Below are 19,677 nucleotides of genomic sequence, written 5' to 3' on the forward strand. Positions count from 1 at the left end.
TCACGGACCCATTCAAGTCAATGGGTCCGTGAAAAAACACGGATGCACACAAGATTGGCATCCGCGTCCGTGATCCGTGGCCGTAGGCTACTTTCACACAGACGGATCGTGAAAACTCAGATCCGACAGTATATTCTAACACAGAGGCGTTCCCATAGTGATGGGGACGCTTCAAGTTAGAATATACTAAGAACTGTGTACATGACTGCCCCCTGCTGCCTGGCAGCACCCGATCTCTTACAGGGGGCTGTGATCCGCACAATTAGGGTGGCCTGAGGGGTTAATCCGCACCTGAGGGGTTAATTGTGCGTATCATAGCCCCCTGTAAGAGATCAGGTGCTGCCAGGCAGGAGGGGTCACACCCCCCTCCCTCCCCAGTTTTAAATTCATTGGTGGCCAGTGTGCCCCCCCTCCCTCCCGCCCCTGTATTACATTCATTGGTGGCCAGTGCGCCCCCCCCTCCCTCCCCTGTATTACTGTACATTCATTGGTGGCCAGTGGGCCCCCCCTCCCTCCCCTGTATTACTGTACATTCATTGGTGGCCAGTGCGGCCCCCCCCTCCCCTGTATTACTGTACATTCATTGGTGGCCAGTACGCCCCCCCTCCCTCCCCCTCCTAATTAAAATCCCCCCCCCCCTATCATTGGTGGCAGCGAAGAGTTCCGATCGGAGTCCCAGTTTAATTGCTGGGGCTCCGATCGGTAACCACGGCAACCAGGACACTACTGCAGTCCTGGTTGCCATGGTTACTTAGCAATTTTTAGAAGCATTATACTTACCTGCGATGTCTGTGACCGGCTGGGCGCTCCTCCTACTGGTAAGTGACAGGTCTGTGCTATAAGCAATGCGCCGCACAGACCTTTCACTTACCAGTAGGAGGAGCGCCCAGCCGGTCACAGACAGCGAAGGTAAGTATAATGCTTCTAAAATTGCTAAGTAACCATGGCAACCAGGACTGCAGTAGCGTCCTGGTTGCCAGGGTTACCGATCGGAGTCCCAGCGATTAAACTGGGACTCCGATCGGAACTCTCCGCTGCCACCAATGATGGGGGGGGGGATTTTAATTAGGAGGGGGAGGGAGGGGGGGCCCACTGGCCACCAATGAATGTAAGAGATCGGGTGCTGCCAGGCAGCAGGAGGCAGTCATGTACACAGTTCGTAGTATATTCTAACTTGAAGCGTCCCCATCACTATGGGAACGCCTCTGTGTTAGAATATACTGTCGGATATCAGTTTTCACGATCTAACTCAAATCCGATGGTATATTCTAACATAGAGGCGTTCCCATGGTGATGGGGACGCTTCAAGTTAAAATATACCATCGGATTGGAGAAAACTCCGATCCGATGGTATAATAGGGACTCCTGACTTTACATTGAAAGTCAATGGGGGATGGATCCGTTTGCAATTGCCCCATATTGTGTCAACGTCAAACGGATCCGTCCCCATTGACTTGCATTGTAAATCAGGACGGATCCGTTTGGCTCCGCACGGCCAGGCGGACAACAAAACGACTTTTTCCTTCATGTCCGTGGATCCTCCAAAAATCAAGGAAGACCCACGGAAGAAAAAACGGACACGGATCACGGACCTACGGACCCCGTTTTTGCGGACCGCAAAAAAAAACCGGTCGTGTGCATGAGGCCTTATAGACAGCAAAAGCGCCAACAGAGTGCCCCCTATATAAAGTGCCAGAAGAGTGTCTGCTATGAGCAGAGTGAGTGTTTGCCGTGGTAAACCATCCTCCTGGTGGGTAGCATGTTGGTCTGTCAGGTCTGTCATGGTAAAGTACAGGAGACCAGTGGTCAGGTAGGAACTCACAGCATCATAAATCCCTATGATGCAGTGAGTTCGGGTCAGAGTAGCAGTGTTCGATCCGGGAAATGTGGTCATTGCATGGAGGAAGTCTCCCGGACTAAACACTTGTGTGAAAATGGCCTAAGGGGGTGTTCATGGTGGCTGAACATGGTAGTAGAGTTATCGACGTGACGTGGCTGTGTCCTCTTCTGCACGCAATGGTATTAGTGCGGCTGAATCCCGGAATTCATGTCGGGTAGTGGCCGGATCTCATTATAGTCAATGGGGCCGGAGGGCATTGCGGTAACAAGTGAATGGGTCCAGATGCGGACCAAAAATCTGTTTGGGTGCATGGGCCCTTACCAGTGGCGTAGCTAGAAATGACTGGGCCCCACAGAAAATTTTTGAATGGGGGCCCCCCTCCCCCAGTAATTTTTTTGCAACCCCCTTCTTTCATGCCGACCCTATTCCTGTGGCTAGTAAAGATCAGGCTCTCAGACCAGGTCCGGCAGCTGTTCCATCCGTTTTCTACACTGTCTCTGTATATAATTTCATTGTGTAATACTGTTGAGGGGGCCGCTTCCCCTATAGCTACACCCCTGGCCCTTACTCTCAGGATTGGTGGAGGAAGGGCTATAAAGTGATGGCGTAACAAAGCTATATGCCATCAGGTGGGAATATCCCTTTAATAATCAGTGTGAAAACCACAGTGATTTGTGGTAAAACCAGATTTCTGCCACACTGTGGGGGTCATTTACTAAAGGACTTGCGACTATTTTAGTAAATAAAATTAGTAGGAAGGCCCTTTTTTTAAAGCGACCTTGTGTCAATATTAAGTCGCATGGCCGGTTTCCCACTGCAATCAGTAGTTCAGTGGAGCGGGGACATGTTGGGGTCGTGCTGGGACAAATTTACTAACATTTACTCCTGAAAACAAGCCTAAGGCCACCTGCAAACGCTGCGGAATTCATACGGTTTTTCCACTCTGATTCCTATGCAGAAACGACTGTCGCTTTAGCCTAAATGTTGATGAAAAAGTCCGCCAGCCGGGGTCCGGAAAAGTTTTTTTCACCAGCTGCGAGTGCCGTGTGCTGTCCGCATCCTTTGCTCCGTTCCGTGGCCCCGCAAAAAAAATATAGCATGTCCTATTCTTGTCCGTTTTGCGGACAAGTATAGGCATTTCTACAATGGGCCGCCCGGTCCGTTCCGCAAATTGCGGAAGGCACACGGGCAGCTTCCGTTTTTTTGCGGATCCGTGGTTTGCGGACCGCAAAAATACGGAACAGTCGTGTGCATGAGGCCTAAGACGAATCCTACGGCAGCACAAGGAGGAAACTAAGACTGGCGTAAAAAGCCAGTCTTCGTAAATGTGTCCCTGTGACTGCTGCTCCACATTACAGATCCTAAACATATGCAGATGGCAAAAGCCCAAAACAGTGGGGCCCATTTACTAAGGGACTTTAGGAGTAAAATAGTCGGAAGTCTACTTTTTTTAACCGTTAGTTGGTTGGTTTTACGCCCGTGTCCGTCAGTTGGGTTGAGGCGGAGTGTGGGTAAATTTCCTAACATTCCTAACATTTACGCCAGACGCAAGGACTGTCACAGATGCTCCTAAATTTATTACAAGTCATAAATTAGACAAATCTTGGGGCAGAGCAGGGGGAAACTTAGAGCACCGTAAAAAGCCGGTCTTAGTAAATGTGCCCCAGTACAGCCCTGCAGGAAAGCGCTGCTCTGTAGAGCTCTCCAAGGCCAGATATGGTGGTGGGGGAGGGGAGGCTCCAGGGCATAGCTTCACTCTTCCATTCTCGCCTTTTCGTTAGCCCTCTATTGGCTCTCATGTTCAGATCCGTACCACAGAAGTCCTGAATCTTGGGCTTCCGTCTGACGTTTTCTTGATTGTTTTTGCATTTAAAGCTGAAATAATCAAAGAGGAAAGAAACGAAAACAAGCACTTCACTTCTTTTCTTTAGGATTCAATCCCCTTTTATTTTTATTTTTTTGCACAAAAAAATGTATTGCCATAATACCGCCCCTGCACTATGGTGATCTGAATGAGGCCTAGTGCTGGTGTGTATTTGGTGTTTTTCACGATTTTTGCAGCTATGGGGGGGGAAAAAACACTGGGGGTTATTTACCAAATACACTTAGTCTAATTCATCAACTGCTGTGCGACTTTTAATAAACACTAGGTAAGGCTACATGCGCACGACCGTATGTGTTTTGCAATCCGCAAAAAAAAAATGCATGACTTATATGCCATCCGTTTTTTTGGGCGGATTCATTTTAACAATGCCTAAAACGGACAAGAATAGGACATGTTCTATTTTTTGTGCGGGGCTACGGAGACGGACAGCATACGGTGTACTGTCCGCATTTTTTGCGAACCCATTGAAATGGATGGGCGAGCATCCTATCCGCGAAAAAAATGGAACGGACACGGAAACAAACAGCGTTTGTGTGCATGTAGCCTAAAAGAAAGACAGCCGATTGAACTATGCTGGTCTCATTTTAAGCTCAAAACAGGCGATCTTGATAAATGTGCCCCATTGGGCTTTTTGCGCGCCGGTCTCAGTTTTCCCCGTGTGCTGCCGTAAGAATTGTCTAATTTATGATTGGGCGTGCTCCTCGTCATAAATTATGCGCATCAATGGCAGTCCTTGTGTCTGGCAAACAAAAAACGACTACAGCCCCCGGGGGTGGGAGGAGGCAGCGGCGGCCGTGCAGGGAGCAGGGTAAATATAACCTATACGAGAGGCCGGGGCATTTATCAAAACTGGCGGAAAGGAAAACTGGCCTAGTTGCTCATAGCAACCAGATTCCACCTTTCATTTTCCAAGGGAGCTCAGACAAATGAAAGTTGGAATCTTGTTGCTATGGGCAACTAAGCCAGTTTTCCTTTACACCAGTTTTGATAAATCTCCCCCTTGCCACTTTTAAAACAAAAAACAACTGCACTTCCCTGAAAACAGGCAAAGAAAAGCATGCGAGTCTTGGGGTGGCGTAGAAATGAGACTGTTTCAGGCACACCTACCTAAATAGATCAGGGGGGAAAAAGTTGCAAAAGTTAGAAAACTCCTGAATTAATCTAAAAAATATATCAAAATAATAGAACAAGGCGTGAAAGACTTAAAAACAGGCGCAATTTCACTAGTAAATGCAACTAAAAATATAAACAGCATTTTTTTTTACTTTAGTCAGGTCAAATGCACACAATCGCCACGTGCTGCCCGCATCCACATGTCTAGTCCGTGGCATCCGCAGTTCTCCAAAAACATTACGTAATTCGCTGCACGTAACGTGGTAATAAACTGTAGCATGACCGTGGCATAGGCGCTCACCACAGCTCATTAGTCAGAAGCTATTTGCCTCCAACTCCACCGCCGGCCGAACTGTAGAGACCGCCCTGCGCAACCGGGTGAGCGCTGGATGAACTTTTTGGGTCAGCCTCATTTTTTTAAAATGATTTTTTATTTTTATTTTGTTTGCATTTGTTGAGGAATGTAAAGAGCTTGTCCTTTTGTGTGGGAGGTTGGAGGAAGTGGTAGTGTCTCAACCCTGATAAGCTGAGTAATTTGAGACCGGAGGGGTGAGGGGTAAGGTATTGTGTGAAGTCAGGGCAAAGGACAGCAGAGCAGAGAGGAACTTGTCTGCCGGTGCAAGGTAAGGAGTGCTGCTGGTTTAGGGTTATTTTTTTTATATATATCTGTTTTTAGATTTTGATATGAACCTGTATCTGATATAGACAGTCATACATGGATGTGAGCTTGTGCTAGCAAGCCATGCTAGGCTGTCCTGGCACTTGTGGTGCTACAGTAGTGTGATAGTTACATGTAGCTGAAGTTCCCCAACTAGTGACAAGAATATACGGCCTGCGTTGTACTTTTTATATGGCTTTGGTGACATATAGTTTAATCTTAAAGGGATAAGTGTATGATTCTATAGGAGCGGCCACGGGAGGACACGTATCTGCTTTTGTATCAGCACTAGCCCCAGTGGAGCTGTTGTCAATAGCAACCAATCAGATTCCAGCTCTCGTTTTTCAAAAGCCCTCTGGAGAATGAAACCTGAAACCTGATTGGTTGCTATGGATAAATCACCTGTCTTTGTAACCTGCTGTTGTCGGGGCCTGCGGAAGGACCTATGAACTGTATACTGCTGATACATGAAATATACAGCAGATACGACTCATGTATACATCAGTGGCAGTATATAGGGTGACCCATTTTGTTGGGGGGGTATATACTTTGGCTCCTCTCCCTCACATGACTGTGTATACAGCATCATATCCCACTGTAGCTGGCCATAGAAGGTCACTTGTATGCTAGACCACCACTCCATTCAAACATGGGACCCCCACCTATGAGACTCCTCCCCTATCCTGTTGACCCCTTTAGCTTCAAGCCACGCGTAAAACAATGGGGAATTGGTGGCTGTATTGACTCCCTGCAGGGCTATAATGCACTTTTGTTGTTTTTTTTCCTGCGGCTTTGTCTGCTCCAGGAAATTGAAGAATTTCAAAGGGGAGGAAAAAAAAAAAAAGAGTGTGCGCCTCCCCACGTGTGTTTTGGGTCTAGTAGGGTCCTGTGGGTAGTTCCATGCTGGTTTTGGATGGGTCTTGCTGCTATGAATCCCCCCGGGTAGGTGGCTGCCCATAGCACCTAGTTATAGCCCATAGATATTAGATGAATGCCGGCCAAACCTGACAATTTAGGTAGATCCAGGCGACTATCTATGGTTTATGGAGGTGTCATGACTCTCCACCGATGGCGAGAAGTATCGGGCTGCTGGATTTCAACATGCCCGATACTTGGTTATCATGGGAGATGTCTGGCAGTGACTTACTCCCCTCAACCTATTGAAAACTTGCATGCCCACCCAGAACAGGTGTGTGTGTATGGAGGGGTCTAGCTGTCGGCATTTGGCTAATTGTTCTAGAAGGTTTTTGGATTTTTCAGATAGAGTGGTGTGACAGTATACCGCCATCCCCTCCTGCTAAGCTGTGAAACAAACGTATAGTCACGGTAAAGCTGACAGGATATCCCGCCCTTCAGTCATGTGACCACATATAGTGGTGCTGGGCGTGCTAAATGATGTAGAGAGGAGTTTATCAGGTGCAGACTGCTCGCTATCCAGGTGACCTCATCTCCAGGGACCGGAGAACGTGCAAAGTTTAATAACTTTACATGATGGAGGATGTAATACTGTGTGTTTCTTGGAGACTGTATCCACATAATAGGCTTAGATACACCAATTCAGACATTGAATGGTATTATCACATGATAGCCTTAATGAAAGAATGTTCCAAGAAAGGTCTTTCGTCCATCGCCCAGTTTCATTGAACGTGTATCGGCAATTTGATTGTCCAATGTCGACTAAAATGTGTATGGCCGTGTCCGATGATGCTGTTCAACCATCAACCAACGTGTATGGCCGCCTTTAGATACAGCGGGTCAGGAGACAAGATCACATATGATAGGCTTACATACAATGGCTCAGCAGACAGTATCACACACAAGAGCCTTAGATACAGCGGCTCAGTAAGCCTATCATATGTGATACTCTCTACTTAGCCGCTGTATCTAAGCTTATCATGTGTGATACTGCCTAATGAGTTGCTGTATCTAAGCCTATCATATGTGATACTCTCTAGATACAGCAGGTCAGTAGACAGTATCATACATGATAGGCTTAAATACAGCAACTCATTAGGCAGTATCACACATGATAAAGCTTAGATACAGCAGCTCAGTAGTATCACACATGATAGAATTAGATACAGCGGCTCAGTAGTATCACACATGATAAGCTTAGATACAGCGGCTCAGTAGTATCACACATGATAGAATTAGATACAGCGGCTCAGTAGTATCACACATGATAGAATTAGATACAGCGGCTCAGTAGTATCACACATGATAGAATTAGATACAGCGGCTCAGTAGTATCACACATGATAGAATTAGATACAGCGGCTCAGTAGTATCACACATGATAGGATTAGATACAGCGACTCATTAGGCAGTATCACACATGATAAGCTTAGATACAGCGGCTCAGTAGTATCACACATGATAAAGCTTAGATACAGCAGCTCAGTAGTATCACACATGATAGAATTAGATACAGCGGCTCAGTAGTATCACACATGATAAGCTTAGATACAGCGGCTCAGTAGTATCACACATGATAGAATTAGATACAGCGGCTCAGTAGTATCACACATGATAGAATTAGATACAGCGGCTCAGTAGTATCACACATGATAGAATTAGATACAGCGGCTCAGTAGTATCACACATGATAGAATTAGATACAGCGGCTCAGTAGTATCACACATGATAGAATTAGATACAGCGGCTCAGTAGTATCACACATGATAGAATTAGATACAGCGGCTCAGTAGTATCACACATGATAGGATTAGATACAGCGACTCATTAGGCAGTATCACACATGATAAGCTTAGATACAGCGGCTCAGTAGTATCACACATGATAGAATTAGATACAGCGGCTCAGTAGACAGTATCACATAAGATACACCAGCTCAGAACACATGTATCACACATGATAGGTTTAGGCCCCTTTCACACGAGCGAGTATTCCGCGCGGGTGCAATGCGTGATGCGAACGCATTGCGCCCGCACGGAATCCGGACCAAATCATTTCAATGGGGCTGAGTACATGAGCGGTGGTTTTCACGCATCACTTGTGCGTTGCGTGAAAATCACAGCATGTTCTATATTCTGCGATTTTTCACGCAACGCAGGCCCCATAGAAGTGAATGGGGCTGCGTGTAAATCGCAATGTATCCGCAAGCAAGTGCGGGTGCAATGCGTTTTTCACGGATGGTTGCTAAGAGATGTTTGTAAATCTTCAGTTTTTTATCACACGCGTGCAAAACGCATTAAATCGCATTGCACACGCGCGATAAAAACTGAACGCGATCGCATACAAAACTGAATGCCCTTGCCCTTTTTCACTGAACGCATTTGCAACGCATCCGCACCTAATCCGCTCACGCTTGTCTCCAAGGGGCCTTAGACACAGGGTTTCAGCAGGAAAAAATGATATATTGCGATACATTTTATGTAATTACTACTTTGCCTGAATTATGATATTTTGTCTCATCAACTTTTTCCCTGCACAGATCTAAAATGAAGAATCTCGTTGTTCTCTTGAGCATTTTGCCATGTATAACTATGAAGACCCTCTCAAGCCCCCTCAAAGACAATGCTCCCTCTCTTCGCTTTGCTGTGATTGGTGACTGGGGTGGACTGCCCCTCCCCCCTTACACCACCAAGCAAGAACTTCTGGTTGCAGCCGAGCTTGATAATATCGTATCCAAGTGGGGTGCCGACTTTATTGTGTCTGTGGGTGACAACTTCTATTATGATGGCGTGACGGACGTGAACGACTTTAGATTTCAGGTGAGGAAAGAAATGGTTGTCCTGACTCAAAAAACCTGCATTCCCCTCCCCCCCCAGAGCACTGCACCATAACCCGCAGTACTGAGGGATGCTTCACATGGAGCACACTTCAGATACCATTTTCTGTTAAAGAGAATGTCCATTGTTCTAACACCATGCGGTTATTAGATCCAACATTACTGCTTTACTATTGAGTTGAAGGAATGCACTGTATTCTGTAAGCTCATAAGCTCCCTCTAGTGGCAGCTGCAGACGGCCAGAAACAAAAGAATGACACGTTGTAGCAGATGTGAGCAGGGCATGTAAAGCCACCTGAATGCAGAACCTTTCATTATACATTGAATAAAGGGGTTGTGCAGTGCTACTATATTGGTGATCCAGCCTCAGGATTAGGCTTGAGCGCATCGGCCTTTGGATCATAGATCCGAAGTGAATTTGTTCAAAAACTTTGAGGTTAATGCTGTTTTCGTACAGCATTTAAAATGTATTGGCTCCGTGTAACCAAACTTCGTCTCGCCCAAAGTCGAGCGAGACTTCGGTGACTTACTACTGCATTCATATCTGCGTATTTAAAAACAATATAAAATAGGAATCCGAAGTGGGCTTTAGTGCCGAGGTACCAGCCAGTACCAAAGTCCACTTCAGATTTCTGGTTTATATTGTTTATTAAATACGTAGATATGATTACAGTAGTAATTCACCGCAGTCTTGCACGACGTCGGGCGATACGAACTTGAGCTAATACGGAAACAGCATTAACATCAAACTTTTTGAACGAATCAACTTTGAATCTATGATCCGAAGGTCGATTCTCGCAAGTCTACTCAAGATAATTACCGGTCTCCTTTGCAGCGGCGGTGCAGTGTAATTTTGAAGCGGAAGCAGTGCCACTACCCCTAAACAGCTGATCGGTGGAGCTGCTGGGGGTCAGACCTGATATTGATGAAGACCAATCCTGAGAATAGTTCATCAATATAGCAGCACTGCGAGACCCCTTTAAGAGCTCATGCACATGACCGTATTTTCTTTATATGTCCGTTCATAATTTTTTTTTTTGCGGACCGTATGTGGAACTATTACCGTAATTTCAATGGGTCTGCAAAAAAAAAAGGAAGTTACTCCGTATGCATTCCATTTCCGTATGTCCGTTCTGCAAAACAATAGAACATCTCCTATTATTGTCCGCATTACGGACAAGGATAGTACTTTTCTATTGGGGCCGGCTGTTCCGTTCTGCAAAATATGGAATTTGCCATGTGGCTATAATACCCAACTTGCCCCAGACTTACTAAAATTTTGATTAAAATATAACCTTTAATATAATCTATCTAAAACTAGTAACACACTACACAGTGCGAGCGTGCTCAACATTAAAATTAGCAAGCACAGATGTGTAACTCTTTGATAATGCATGCAGCTATGGCCTCTTGCACACGAACGTTGTGTGCCCGTGGCCGTATTGCGGCCCGCATTTGGCAGGTCCGCAATACACGGGCACTAGCCCGTGTGCACTCTGCATCACTGATGCGGACCCTTTCACTTTAATCGGTCCGCAATCACGGAGATGCGGAACGGAAGCACGGATTGGAACCCCACGGAAGCAGTACGGAGTGCTTCCGTGGTGTTTCTGTCCGTGCCTCCGCACCGCAAAAATATTGAACTTGTTAATTTTTTTTTTGCGGTGCGGATGGATCACGGACCCATTCAAGTTGAATGGGTCTCGATCCATCCCGGCCGCCGCACGGACGTTGCCTGTGCAAGAGGCCTACGGGTGAAAGGTGTGCACTACCTATATCAACCTACTGCTGCCACTAATAGTAACCGTCTGTATTCTAAGTCGCTTCACTCCACTAACTTGGGGGGCAGTCTCACAGAGATAGGCTACTTTCATACTAGCATTAATATTGTCCAGTATTGAGATCTGTCATAGGGTCTCAGTACCAGGAAAAAAAAAAAAACGCTTCCGTTTTGTCCCCATTCATTGTCAATGAGGACAAAACGTAACTGAACAGAACGGAGCGCTCCAAAATGCATTCCGTTCCATTCATACCGGAGAGCAAACCGCAGCATGTTGTAGTTTGCTTTCCGCCCTGGGATGCGGAGCACAATGCAAGTCAATGGGGACGGATCTGTTTTCTCTGACACAATAGAAAACAGATCCGTCCCCCATTGACTTTCAATGGAGTTCATGACGGATCCTTTGAAGATAATACAATCTGATCCGGTCCTAATAGATGCAGATGGTTGTATTATCAGTAACTGAAGCGTTTCTGCTGACCCCTGCCGGATCCAGCAAAAACGCTAGTGTGAAAGTAGCCTTAGTGGAGTGAAGTGACTTAGAATACAGACGGTTACTATTAGTGGCAGCAATAGGTTGATATAGGTAGCGCACACCTTTCAGCCTTAGGGCTCATGCACACGACAGTATTTTGCGTTCAGTATACTGGCTGTTTTTGTAGTTCAGTATGCGGAACATATACTGAACCATTCATTTCAATGGTTCAGCAAAAAAAAATGAAGTGTCTCCGTGTGCATTCCGTTTCAGTATTTCCGTACTGTGAAAAGATAGAACATGTCCTATTCTTGTCCGCAAATCACGGTGCTTGGCTCCATTCAAGTCAATGGGTCCGCAAAAAAACGGAACACATACGGAAATGCATCCATATGTCTTCCTTTTCCGTTCCGTTTTTGCTGAACCATCTATTGAAAATGTTATGCCCAGCCCAATTTTTTCTATGTAATTACTGTATAATGTATATGGCATACGGAAAAACGGAACGGAAAAACGGAAAGGAAACGCTGCCGGTCTCTTCTTACTTCTTTAATCATGAGCTGCCGGCTAAAGGACCTGTGGTGACGTCAGATCACATGGTCCATCACCACGCATAAGTGATGCGTGAAAATCACTGCTCATGTGCACAGCCCCATAGAAATGAATGGGTCCAGATTCAGTGCGGGTGCAATGCGTTCACCTCCCGCATTGCACCCGCGCGGAAATCTCGCCCGTGTGTACTCAGCCTAAGTCTGGGGCAAGTTGGGTATTATAGCCACATGGCAAATTGCTGAAAAGTATCTCTTTTGAGTTGTACCCTTACCCTGACAGGGTATTCTTTTTTCTTTGTTTGCAAAATACGGAATGCACACGTCCATATTTTTTGCGGATACATGTATTGCGGACCCCAAAAAATATACGGTGGTGTGCATGAGCCCTTAACCCCTGTACAAGCCTGATTAACCCCTTCTATGCCGCAATCAGCGCTGACCGCGGCATAGAAGGGATTTGAGGCGGGTGAGAGAGCCCATTGGGTCCCCGCACTGCTGTGGCGGGGACCCAATGGGTGAGAAGGCAGCCTAATGCCGTGCAGAGGCTGCCCAATGCCCTGCACAGCATTGGGACCTGCCCTCTACGGGTGCCGAGGAGATCCAGCCTGAGGCTTGGTCTCCTAGGCAACCTGTTAGTGTATAACTCAGTGTAATACACTAACAGGCAATGCATTACAATACAGATGTATTGTAATGCATTGAAGAGGGGATCAGACCCCCTAAAGTAAAGTCCCAAAGTGGGACAGAAATAATGTTGGGGGGGAAAAAGTCAGAGTTTTTAATAAAAAAATAAAAATAAAGTTTCAAGTAAAAAAAGAAAAAAATGCCCCTTTTCCCTGATTTTATATATATAAAAAAGAAAACACACACACACACACATATTAGGTATCGCCGCGTCCGTAACGACCAGCTCTATAAATATATCACATGATCTACCCCGTCCGATAAACACAAAAAAAAATAAAAACTGTTTAAAAAAAGCCATTTTGTCACCTTACATCACAAAAAGTGCAACACCAAGCGATCAAAAAGGCCTATGCCCCCCAAAATGGTACCAATAAAACCATAACCTCATCCCGCAAAAAAAGAGCCCCTACCTAAGACAATCGCCCAAGGCCTATTGCACACGGACGTTTTTTTTTCCCGTTTTTTGCGTTCTGTATACGGTGCGTATACGGAACCATTCATTTCAATGGTTCCGCAAAAAAAACGGAATGTACTCCGTATGCATTCCGTTTCCGTATTTCCGTTCCGTTTTAACATAGAACATGTCCTATTATTGCCCGCAAATCACAGTCCGTGGCTCCATTCAAGTCAATGGGTCCGCAAAAAAACGGAACACATACGGAAATGCATCCGTATGTCTTCCGTTTCCGTTCCATTTTTTGCTGAACCATCTAATTGAAAATGTTATGCCCAGCCCAATTTTATCTATGTAATTACTGTATACTGTATATGCCATACGGAAAAACGGAACGGAAAAACGGAACAGAAACGGAAACACAACGGAAACAAAAAAAGGAACAACGGATCCGTGAAAAACGGATCGCAAAACACTGAAAAAGCCATACGGTCGTGTGCAATAGGCCTAAACCTCAGAATCAGGGTAATAAATATTGAGTTTTGTTTGGCTGTTAACCCTCAATGTGTTAAAGAAAAAAATGGATTAAAATGGAAAATCTGCCAAAAAAGTGAAATTTAGGAATTTCATCTCCATTTTCCTTTAATTCTTGTGGAACACCTAAAGGGTTAACAAAGTTTGTAAAATCAGTTTTGAGTAACTTGAGGGTTGTAGTTTCTACAATGGGGTCATTTATGGGGGGTTTCTATTATGTAAGCCCCACAAAGTGACTTCAGACCTAAACTGGTCCTTAAAAAGTGGGTTTTGGAAATTATCTTAAAAACTTTTAGAATTGCTTCTAAACTTCTAAGCCTTCTAATGTCCCCCAAAAATAAAATGACATTTACAAAATGATTCAAACATAAAGTAGGCATATAGGGAATGGTAACTAATAAATATTTAATGAGGTATCACTTTCTGTTTTAAAAACGGAGAAATAAAATTTTTGAAAATTGCGAATTTTTAAAAAATTGTTGGTAAATTTAGGATTTTTCATAAATAAAGGTGAAATATTGACTCACATTTATAACTGTCATGAAGTACAATGTGTCACGAGAAAACAATCTCAGAATGGCTTGGATAAATAAAAGCGTTCCAAAGTCATTACCACATAAAGTGACACAAGTCAGATTTGCAAAAAATGGCCTGGGCAGGAAGGTGAAAACTGGCCCGGGGTAGAAGGGGTTAAGGGGATGTCTCATAAAAAAAAATACAAAAAACCACCTGCTTCTCTGTAGGAGCGGCACCTGTACGGATGGAACTTGTATTACAAAAAAGGGCAGTCATCTGAATGGCTGCCACGTAATACTGCATTTCCCATGCAGTGGCTGGGGGTTTTCCCTCAGGCAAAATTACCTGTTTGCCCCATTGTCTGTACTTAATGATATACATTTGGAAGCCCCCTTTAAGCTTGTAAATAGAGTTCTCTATGAGAATTTGTTAAATCCCACGTGTAACTTTATTTCCCATCCAGAAAACATTTGAGAATGTGTTTGCTGGGGAGTCGCTGCTCAATGTCCCGTGGTACGTTATCGCCGGTAATCACGACCACAATGGAAATGTCACAGCTCAGATTGCCTACAGCAAGGTGTCCTCTCGCTGGTAATGTCACTTCTACATTTATCATAATACTTCCTTTTTGTTTAGAAATCTGTGTGCAGTGAGAGCTCCCTCTAGTGGCTGCTGTTGGTTGCTAGAATTTTTAATCACTGACTGCATGAAAGGAGAGCAGTTCATTGCTTTCAACCTCACAATTGGTGACTGATCAGCAGCATTTTTTACCTCTGTGGTAGATGCAATGGCCCACATTTACTAATGCAAGTACACTTGCGCCCCCTCACAGTTGCTATGCCCACATTGTGCCCCCCCTCACAGTAGTTATCCCTTTATTGTTCCCCTTTCATCATAGTTATGCCCACATTGTGCCCCCTTCACAGTAGCTATGCCCTTTCTGTGCCCCCTTACAGTAGTTATACCCTTTTTGTGCTCCTTCACAGTAGTTATGCCCACATTGTGTCTCCTTCACAGTAGTTATGCCCTTTCTGTGCAGCCTTACAGTAGTTATACCCTTTCTGTGCTTCTTCACAGTAGTTATGCCCTCATTGTGCCCCCCTCACAGTGGTTATGTCCTCTCTGTGCCCCCTTCAGAGTAATGCCCTCACTGTGCCCTTCCCCTTCACAGTAGTAATGCCCTCTGTGCCCTTCCCCTTCACAGTAGTAATGCCCTCTCTGTGCCCCCTTCACAGTAGTAATGCTCACATTGTGTCCCCTCAGTGTTAACAAAATAAAAAAAACAGTAACTACTCCCCTTATCCTATTCCTGATGATCAGATCACCTTCAGTACTCCCAGCACAGGCACAGATCACGCTGCAGCACTCTGTCGGAGGAGAGCACAGGCAGAATCCTGGGGTTGTATGCTCCTCCTACACGGTTCATCAGCACGATCAGTGTATGCAGGGCTGCAGACGGCTGGAGGAGGGAAGGAGTGCGGGGAGCTGAGCGGTCAATAAGGCCTCATGCACACGACCAGTGTTTTGGTCCGCATCCGAGCCGCCGTTTTTGCGGCTCGGATGCGGACCCATTCACTTCAATGGGGACGAAAAAGATGCGGACAGCACTCCGTGTGCTGTCCGCATCCGTTGCACCGTTCCGTGGCCCCGCAAAAAAAATATAGCATGTCCTATTCTTGTCCGTTTTGCGGACAAGAATAGGCATGTCTACAATGGGCCGCCCGTTCCGTTCCGCAAATTGCGGAAGGCACATGGGCGCTTCCGTTTTTTTGCAGATCCGCGGTTTGCGGACCGCAAAAAACAGCACGGTCGTGTGCATGTAGCCTAAGTGAAAGGACTCCCCAGCGCTCTAGCAATGAGCAGTTCCATCTGTATTGATTGAAGCAATCGTTGCATCCAGCTCCCTCCTGACAGCTTGCACCTGGGGCGGACCGCCCCCTCCCCATCCCCCCCCCCCCCCCATCTCCATCGGCAAGCCACTGGGCTTCTGTTAAGGGTGCCTGGCTTCCAGACAGTGTGTGGTATAGCATTCCGTTCAATGGAGCTGAGCTGCTATACAAAAAGAGGTGTTCAGCATCCTGAGGGCCCTAAAATTGGGGCCTTATTCAGACATAAATCCATAATCGTACAAGTAGCCAAAAGACCATCTAAAAATACTTATGCTTCTCAGGCACACTGTGTCCTTATACTCAACGCTAACTGCTAATGAATAAAGACATAATGTATGTCCAAAATGCGTAAGCCTTGTTTGGACTGTCTTTTGGCTACTTGTACGGTTAAAGATTTATGTCTAAAAAATAAAGCCCCAATTTTAGTATCCACGAGAGGCTGGACACTTCTTTTTGTATGGTCCATGAACTGCAGCTATCTAGAAACAATGTTCGGTGTTGGCTGAGCTGCTATACCAGACATGGGCTGTTCAAGAAGAAAAAGAGCTTTACAGAATTAGAAAAACATGGTTGCTTTCTCCCAGAACAGTCCATGTCTGGTACAGCAGCTGAGCTCCATTGAAGTAAATGGGGCTGAGCTGCAATCCCACGCACAACCTGTAAATAGATGTGGCGCTGTTTCTGGAAGCCAGCTTCCATGTTTTTCTAGTTCTGTAACTTTTTTTTTGTGTTTTTCTAATTTTATTATAAGGGATAATTATAAGGAAAAAACAGGGGCTGCAGAGAGTTGTACATGACGCCCTCTTTCTTCCCTCCACACAGGAAATATCCTGATTTGTACTATGACCTGTCCTTCGAGATCCCAGGCACCAATGTGTCTCTGAGACTTCTCATGTTGGACACCATTGTCTTGTGCGGCAACTCCGATGACTTTCTAGAGGCGCAGCCATTGGGAGCAGCAAACTCGAAGTTGGCAGATGAACAATTAGAATGGCTGATAGAGAAACTGCGGACCTCCAAGGATGAATACTTGCTAGTGGCCGGGCATTATCCCGTGTGGTCAATAGCCGAGCATGGGACCACCGACTGCCTCGTCGACTACGTTGAGCCTTTGCTGAAGAAGTACCGAGTGACCGCTTATCTAAGTGGACATGATCACAATGTGCAGGTAGGTGGCTTCAGTATAGCAGCAGAGTACATGCCTGTTGAAACTGAAAGATAATGCCTCCCCATATACTGTACAAGTTGCTATACAACTTGCAGATGCCCGGGATCAGAGAGAACTCCGATCCTGGCACTTTAACCCCTTAGATGCCATGGTCAGTTCTGCCATGGCTTATAAATGAGTGAGGATGGAGGCTCCCTGTCTCCCCTCATCCTCTGCAATGTGATCGTGTGGCAGCCAGTGGCCTAGAGACCTGCCATGTGCGAATACCTACAAGGGCCTGACCTAATAGGCATAACATCATATACTGCAATATAAAAGTTTTGCAGATCATTAAGAACGATCCGAAAATCACATGTTCAAGCCCCCAGTGGAAAAAATAACAAAAAGTGTATAAAAGAAATAATTTTTCGCATGCAAACAGGTCTATGTAAAAAAAATATAATAATTTAAAAACCTATACAGGATTGTTAAAAAAATCTTTCTATTCGACAAATAAAGTTTATTATGTAAAAACGTTATGGCTCCAGGAAGGCAGGAAGTGAAAATTTAAACTGAAACTTGCAGGGGTTGGTGGTGGGTCCTGTTTCTGTAGTTCTCTGCTTTGGCTAATTGATGGCAGTTATGAATGCGGGACTCTCTTCTTATCCACTCATGGTACTTTTAATTAATAGCTTATGTGCATGACGACCATAACGTGACTGTGTCTTACTTTTCCAGTACCTGCAGGATGACAGCGGCATTGGATATGTGCTGAGCGGAGCAGGGAACTTTATGGAAAACTCCCGCAAACATGAGGACAAAGTTCCCCCAGGCTACTTGCGTTTTTTTGAAGGTGATCTGGAGACCATGGGAAGCTTTGTGTATATGCAGGCGACACCTAAAGAACTGAACATCACATACATACAGTCAGGGGGCAGAAGTCTATTCCGGACGACCCTCTATCCACGAGGTCTGTAGGCTCCTCTGCCGTGCCTGCACTTCATAACTGGCAGGTCCAGGTCCGCGATGGAACAAGCTGCTGATTTTAAATTTTCCACCACTTGAAGTGAACAAATTGCTACTGTATTTGTTCCAGTTTTATCGTCTAGCGTTGGTTTTAAAATTTTAGTACCTCTCGGAATCCATCCTCCTTCCCTATACAGCTGGGTTGCAGACATATTGAAGGGCTGGTCTCTAGTGTTGTCCAACCTGTTGCAAAACTACAGCTCTCAGCATGCCCTGATGGGCTGTGGCTATCTTAGCACGCCAGGAGTTGTAGTTTGACCACAGGTTTGAGACCACTAGGCTAGATCTGCACTCGAAACATCACTAATGTGTGTGAAAATTAAAGTTACAGTACGACATTTTCTAATCAATACCAAGTTATTCTGCAATCTGTAGGAGAATGTTAAAGGGAACCTGTCACCGGGATTTTGGGTATGGAGCTGAGGACATGGGTTGCTAGATGGCCACTGGCACATCCGCAATACCCAGTCCCCATAGCTCTGTGTGCTTTTATTGTGTAAAAAAAACGATTTGATACATATGCAAATTAACCTGAGATGAGTCAGAGCTTGTAAATATGACTCTTCTCTGGTCACACAAGTAAGATATGACTCTTTTATGTTAATTTGCATATGTATCAAATTGTTTTTTTTTACACAATAAAAGCACACAGAGCTATGGGGACTGGGTATTGTGGATGTGCTAGTGGCCATCTAGCAACCCCTGTCCTCAGCTCTATACCCAAAATCCACAGGTTCCCTTTAAGGACTGTGAGTGACAAATCAGTATTATTGAAGAACCCTTTGATCGGGTGACTTTTTGGGGACAAATCTGAATTATCGGGCATTAGGCCCCTTTCACACGGGCGAGTATTCCACGCGGGTGCAATGCGTGAGGTGAACGCATTGCACCCGCACTGAATCCGGACCCATTGATTTCTATGGGGCTGTGCACATGAGCGGTGATTTTCACGCATCACTTGTGCGTTGCGTGAAAACCGCAGCATGCTCTATATTGTGCGTTTTCCACGCAACGCAGGCCCCATAGAAGTGAATGGGGCGGCGTGAAAATCGCAAGCATCCGCAAGCAAGTGTGGATGTGGTGCGATTTTACACGCACGGTTGCTAGGAGACGATCGGGATGGAGACCCGATCATTATTATTTTCCCTTATAAAATGGTTATAAGGGAAAAATAATAGCATTTTGAATACAGAATGCATAGTAAAATAGCGCTGGAGGGGGTTAAAAAAAACGTCACTCCGGTCATCACATGATCCATCACCATGGTAAAAGATCATGTGACGGACCATGTGATGACCGGAGTGATGTCACCACAGGTCCTTTTCCTGCAATCAGCTAAGAGGAAGACAGAAGGAGATGCCGGCTGCGCGATCAAGTGGATTAAGGTGAGTTAAATTATTATTATTATTTTTTTAACCCCTCCAGCGCTAT

General features: G+C 45.4%; 1 protein-coding gene across 3 annotated transcripts; it reads left to right on the forward strand.

Annotated features, from left to right (window-relative positions):
• Positions 1-5,110: 5,110 nt before the first annotated feature.
• ACP5 (acid phosphatase 5, tartrate resistant) lies at positions 5,111-18,626 on the forward strand. Of its 3 annotated transcripts, none has more exons than XM_040415016.1 (5): positions 5,111-5,216; positions 8,951-9,230; positions 14,648-14,775; positions 16,896-17,241; positions 17,959-18,626. In XM_040415016.1, the coding sequence occupies exons 2-5, from the start codon at positions 8,958-8,960 to the stop codon at positions 18,196-18,198; spliced, it is 987 nt and encodes a 328-aa protein (XP_040270950.1). In that variant the 5' UTR covers positions 5,111-5,216; positions 8,951-8,957; the 3' UTR covers positions 18,199-18,626. The 3 variants fall into 3 exon arrangements, with proteins under 3 accessions (XP_040270950.1, XP_040270949.1, XP_040270948.1); XM_040415015.1 differs by having other exon boundaries at positions 5,121-5,240; XM_040415014.1 differs by lacking the exon at positions 5,111-5,216 and adding an exon at positions 5,324-5,461.
• Positions 18,627-19,677: the final 1,051 nt, after the last annotated feature.

Source organism: Bufo bufo, chromosome 1, assembly GCF_905171765.1.
Source record: "Bufo bufo chromosome 1, aBufBuf1.1, whole genome shotgun sequence".
Lineage (NCBI taxonomy): Eukaryota > Metazoa > Chordata > Amphibia > Anura > Bufonidae > Bufo > Bufo bufo.

What these genes read in the sequence shown, in the direction of transcription:
- ACP5 (XM_040415016.1), top strand. Translation starts at nt 8,958, where the DNA reads ATGAAGAATCTCGTTGTTCTCTTGAGCATTTTGCCATGTATAACTATG. An exon ending in TGAACGACTTTAGATTTCAG is followed by an intron (nt 9,231 to 14,647) that starts GTGAGGAAAGAA and finishes TTTCCCATCCAG; the next exon opens with AAAACATTTGAGAATGTGTT. An exon ending in GACATGATCACAATGTGCAG is followed by an intron (nt 17,242 to 17,958) that starts GTAGGTGGCTTC and finishes TTACTTTTCCAG; the next exon opens with TACCTGCAGGATGACAGCGG.